Source organism: Poecilia reticulata, chromosome 17 (genome assembly GCF_904066995.2).
Source record: "Poecilia reticulata chromosome 17, P_reticulata-male-v2, whole genome shotgun sequence".
NCBI lineage: Eukaryota > Metazoa > Chordata > Actinopteri > Cyprinodontiformes > Poeciliidae > Poecilia > Poecilia reticulata.
In genome coordinates, this window is record NC_088846.1 from 27,897,255 (window position 1) to 27,902,953 (window position 5,699).

Sequence of the window (5,699 nt, forward strand, 5' to 3'; positions counted from 1 at the left end):
GAGCTAAGCTATGCATAAAAGAGGGCGTTCCCTGTTGTGTAATTTCTTCAACCTTAGGTGTGGATGTGTGTGCGTGTGCATGAGCATGTGCTGTGTGTGCATGTGTGTATATATGCAAGTAACTAAAAGAGATAGAGATACTACTACCAAACCCATGGGTTTGGTAGTAGTAAACTGAAAGTACAGGAAACTTTCAGTTTGCTCAGCAGGCAGAACCTGTTTATCACTAAAACTGTGACTCATTGGCTAAACAACCAACCACTGCTCAGCAACACTTCGCTAAGGTGAACTTTGTTCAGGTGTTAAACTATGAGGAAGCAAAACATTCTTGCCTTTCCTCAGAACTGATCAGTCTTAGTAACACTCTTAAGAGTTGCTGGATCCTGGAGACATAGTGAAGAAGACCACATGATGGGAGATGATAAAAGTCACTAGATCAAAACTAGATCAAACGGAGGTTTGATCTAGTTGACCTCAGAGGAAGATGATGATGATTGTGTTTGGTATCCTCCTGCACATGTCCCTGCAGGTCTTAGCTGTGGAGACGTATGAAGGACAGTCCGTTCTGCTGTTCTGTGAGTTTGAAATTTTTGAACTGGACCAACCCACAGTGAAGTGGAGCCGCTCCGACCTGAGTCCTCCAATTGTTCACCAGCGTCAGGAGGAAGGAGATCAACTGATGGATCAGAACCAGCTTTACATAGGCAGAACCTCAATGAAAGCTGACGCTCTGGAGACTGGAGACCTTAGCCTGAAACTGACCAACTTGCAGACGTCTGACACTGGAACCTACAGCTGCACCGTCAGGAACGTCAGGGGAGAACTGAGAGTTAGAGATGAAGAACTGCTGGTAAAGGAATTGTTTCCATCCTGGGCTAAAGCTCTCTTGTTTTTTTTTGTGCTGGTTCTGACTGTTGCTGCAGGTATATTATGTTATTTTCGTCATCGTTTGAGACCAAAACAAAAAATGGAGATGGAGAAGGAGAAGATGGTGGAGGTGCTTTCAGGGGAGGAGTGTGTCCTCCTTCCCTGCAAAATGATGGGCCTCCTGCCTAAAGACGTTAAGGTGGAATGGGTGGATGCAGGCAACAGGAAGGTCCATGTGTATCAGAACGGTTCTGATAAGCCTGAAGAACAGAACCAGCTCTACAGAAACAGGACTAAGCTGAAGAGAGACCTGTGGAAGACTGGAGACTTCAGTCTGTCTCTGAGACATCCTACATATAGAGACAATAACGTCTACACCTGCAGTGTCCACAGCTGGTTAAGAAACATCCAAATGATGAAACAAGTTCAGCTAGAGGTCAAAACCCAACAGGTGGTGGTGGATTCAGGGGTGGAGTCTGTCCTTCTACCCTGTAGAACTAAAGTGCATCTGCCTGGAAACGGTAAAGTGGAGTGGAGGGATGGAGACAATGATGTGGTCCATGTGTACCAGAAAGGGTCTGATCAGCATGGAGAACAGGGCCAGTACTACAGAAACAGAACCAAGATGAATGAAGACCCACTGAACACTGGAAATCTCAGTCTGACTCTGAGATATCCTGAAGTTAGTGATGGTTATACTTGCAGGGTCTACAGCAGTGATGGAGAAATCCTGATAGAGAAACAAATTCAGCTGGAGGTCAAAGATCATGAGGTGGAGGTGGAGGATGGGGCGGAGTCTGTCCTGCTGCCATTCAAAGAAACACTTGAGCTGCTGGCAGGAGATAAAGTGGAGTGGAGGCGCTATGACCTTGAACCACCAATAAAGGTCCATGTGTATCTGAATGGTTCTGATCAGCCTGGAGAACTGAGCCGGCTCTACAGAAACAGAACCAAGATGGATGCAGACCCGCTGAAGACTGGAGACCTTAGTCTGACTCTGAGACGTCCCACAAAGAGAGACAGTGGAGATTATCAATGTGTAGTCCTGAGAGAGGAAAAACTACTGAGAGTAAAATATTTCTCTCTGAAGATCAAAGTCCAACAGGTGAAGGTGGAATCAGAGATGGAGTCTGTCCTGCTGCCATGGAAAGCCAAAGTTCATCTGCCTGAAGATGCTACAGTGGAGTGGAAGGACAGATATGATAACATCGTTCATGTGTATGAGAATGGCTCTGATCAGCCTACAGAACAGAAACCGGCCTACAGAAACAGAACCAAGATGGATGAAGACCCACTGAAGACTGGAGATCTCAGTCTGACTCTGAGACGTCCTAAAGACGACGGAACATACATCTGCAGAGTCTACAGCAGAGATGGAGAAATCCTGATGGAGAAACAAGTTGAACTCCGATTTAGATGCCAACAGGTGGAGGTGGAGGAGGGGCAGAGTCTGTCCTGCTGCCATTCGAAGAAACACTTGAGCTGCTGGCAGGAGATAAAGTGGAGTGGAGGCGCTATGAACCTGAACCGGTGATAAATGTCTATGTGTATCAGAATGGTTCTGTTCAGACTGGAGACCAGGACCAGTGCTACAGAACCAGAACCAAGATGGGTGAAGACCTGCTGAAGTCTGGAGACCTCAGTCTGACTCTGAGACATCCCACAATGAGAGACAGTGGAAAGTATGGATGTAAAGTCTGGAGAGAGGGAAAGGTCCTGAGAAAAAAATGGTTCCATCTGAAGGTCAAAGCAGGGACATTCCAGGTCCAACCAGAGGACATCAGAACCAGAACCTCTGCTGAATCGACTCCTCTGATGGCCAATCAATTAGTCTGATCAGTTAATTGATACATCACTGATTATGGATCCAGAAAGAAACCAGATCTAGTCCTAGTTTTTATCAAAGTCAGGATGTTTCTACTGAGCTGAGGCTGTTAATAATGTGATAATATTAATATTAGAGTTCTGCCACTGAGTTCTTGTAACCAGGAAAATATCCTGTTCTCACCATCAAGGATTACATGAATAGTTTCTCTGTTAAGGTGTCTAATATACCCAAATTTTAAGTTTTTTTTAAAACCCGTTTTGCATCATAATTTAAAAAGGTAGAATTTACTTTTACCTTTAGCAGCACGGCAGGTTGATCTTAATGTCAGTGTTTCCATATTTAGACCAGATACATTATTTTTTTTTAAATCTGGCAGCATTCTGGTTTTATCTACTTTGTTTTTAATGTGATTTTTATGTTGAATGTTGAATTTTGTTTCAACATATAACACATTAGCATTTAGACAGGCACGTGCAGAGGGGGAGCTGGGGTGCTTGAGCACCTGCCCCTTTTGCACCTTGCCCCCAAGTACCCTTTTGGTCAAATATTTATTTTTTTGGTATTATATTATTTCCTAAGTCCTCTTCTGACACATAATAACATGTACTAAAATTCTTCGTTTTTTTTTTTTTTGTACAACATAATAAGCCGGTCACGTTGTACTTTGACCTTTTACTCGTGACACATGATGCAGTTGCTCCTCGCACAGTGAGATAAGGAGGTTAACTGCAGAGCTCAACGGAGCAAACGTTCCAGATTACAGAACAGTTTTTGGTGTGTCATGAGTGAAGGGGAAAAAACTCAATCCAGACTTTAAGTAAGTTTAGGGTCTGGTTCAAAGTGTATGCAGTTAAATTTTTTCCCCAATTATTCATTGAAAAAAAAAACTAACTTCAGTTAAGTAAAATAAAATTGTAATCAAAACTTTTGGAATTGTAATGATTCCTTTTTTTAAACAAAAAAGTTTTGTTTAAGAAACTTATTTTTAAAATTAAATAACTCATTTTTGTCTCGTGAACTGAAAAAGTTATTTGCCAAGCATAAACTTTTATTTGCACACATCAGAAATTTTAGGCCCTGCCCATGACGTCATGTGAGAATCATAAGCAAAACTTTGACTCACAAACATAAACTTATATTAACTTATTTTATATGAGAATAGCAAGAAAAGATTTTATGACAAGCGCAAATAAGTTTGTTTTGCAAAAAAGAAATTCACTTCATGAGACAAAGCTGTGATTTTAATTTAAAAAAAGTTTTTAAAGCAAAACTCAGTAGACTTTTCTCATGGTGACATACATTAACTATTCAATATTTGCTTTTTTTTCTTATTCTTTTTTCTGCAGTTCTGCGTTAAAGTTAGATGCAGCTCTGCTTTCCTGAAGGGATCGTCTTCATCTCCACTGCAGCAAACAGGCAGCTCTGTTTTATAGATTACAGTCACTAAAAGGTTGCATTGTGCCCTTGTTTATATTTTAATAGTGTAATTCTGTAAAGACAAAATATGTCTGGTGGTCAAGCTCTGATTTGCATATCTTGCTAAAGTGCGTGTTTGAATATTGCAATACTTTCCTATAACAAAACAGACCTGCAGGAAGAAATTACTAATAAGATATCTTACATATGCATAGTTGTATGCTTTATATAGAAATGTTCGTTAGCTCTGATTGTATCTCTCACAATTTTGTAATTTCTCATTGTTTATTAAACTGAAAGCTGAGTGGCTTTGTTCATATTCTGTCCTAGAATTAGGTTAGATGGGCCCTTTTTTTTGAGCACCTGACTCTTTAGTGGTCTCTGCATGGCCCTGGTCTTAGAAGATTGAAAAAGAAAAATGCTTGGCTCAAAGTTTCTTGATTTATTGCCTTCTTGTCCTGTTTGGTTGCTTAAATATCTTTTTCTGTTGCCACATTTCTGCCTGGAGGAAGAATCTTAGCATTAACTCGGGCTCTCAGCAGCTCTCCACCTGTCTCCACCCTCCAATTTCTTCTTTTCCCCCCGGTGCTGCTGTTCAACTCATGTCTCACGTTGTCTGAGTGCAGCTGTTTACACCCAGTGTTTCCCTCTCAGTAGAGTCCTTTCTTTCTAAATGGCTCAATTACTGCATAAGTGGAGCTGGAGAAAATATCAGCAACAGAATATAAATTAAAACAAAAAAAAAGAAAATAAATTAAAACAATTAAAAAAAACAACAGAAAAGCTAAAATCTCCCTGATTTTTGTGTTTCTGTTTTAAGAATTTATAAGATGTCACATTTTCTCAACACATTCTTCATTCTAAAACCGTTTAAATGTGTATCACCTGTTTCTTGCCCTCTTTCTATTTATGATATGCTTTTGTTTTCATAAATATGCAACTTGATGGATCTCTGCCAATAAAACATTCACATTCATTTATTTAGATGCTTGTTCCAAGTATTAAAACATGTTAGAATTCCTGTCTCATGATATTTTTAAAATTTATAGTTCATATTTGGACAGTATTCTACTCTGGTGATGAGTTAATGGCTTCTTGACATGCATAACATACTTTTAGTGTCATTTAGTCATTTTTTTCTGATCAGATATTGATTTGAGTCAAGCTTATATTTGTACATCAGTATTTATGCTGACATGAAGTATCTCATTAATGTATAAAAATATAAATCATGTTCAGGTGCGGACCTTCGATGCCACTGGGAATTTTAGGTGTGACAGTTTTACACCTCTGAAGATTGTTTACAGTTTGAAAAGTATGAAGTCAACACTTTTCAAAGAAATTAAAATGAGACATCATGTTAATAACACACAAGAAACTGTTGTGACCTTTCTGAGGTCTAAAAATACTGTGGCCACACAACCATGGACTGGTTTTGTTCTGGCTGTGGTGTTGCAGTACTGTTTGCTCTTCAGCTCGGTGGCGTTACCTGCTGCTGCGTAACGTCACCTGCTGCATGGCGTAACCTGCTGCATGGCGTAACCTGCTGCATGGCGTTACCTGCTGCATGGCGTTACCTGCTGCTGCG

The 5,699-nt window shown here is 40.3% G+C and overlaps 1 protein-coding gene across 1 annotated transcript; it reads left to right on the plus strand.

The window, feature by feature from the left end:
• Positions 1–359: 359 nt before the first annotated feature.
• LOC108167072 (uncharacterized) lies at positions 360–3,204 on the plus strand. Its single transcript, XM_017309903.2, has one exon. The coding sequence runs from the start codon at positions 485–487 to the stop codon at positions 2,399–2,401; it is 1,917 nt and encodes a 638-aa protein (XP_017165392.2). The 5' UTR covers positions 360–484; the 3' UTR covers positions 2,402–3,204.
• The last annotated feature ends 2,495 nt before the right edge of the window (positions 3,205–5,699 follow it).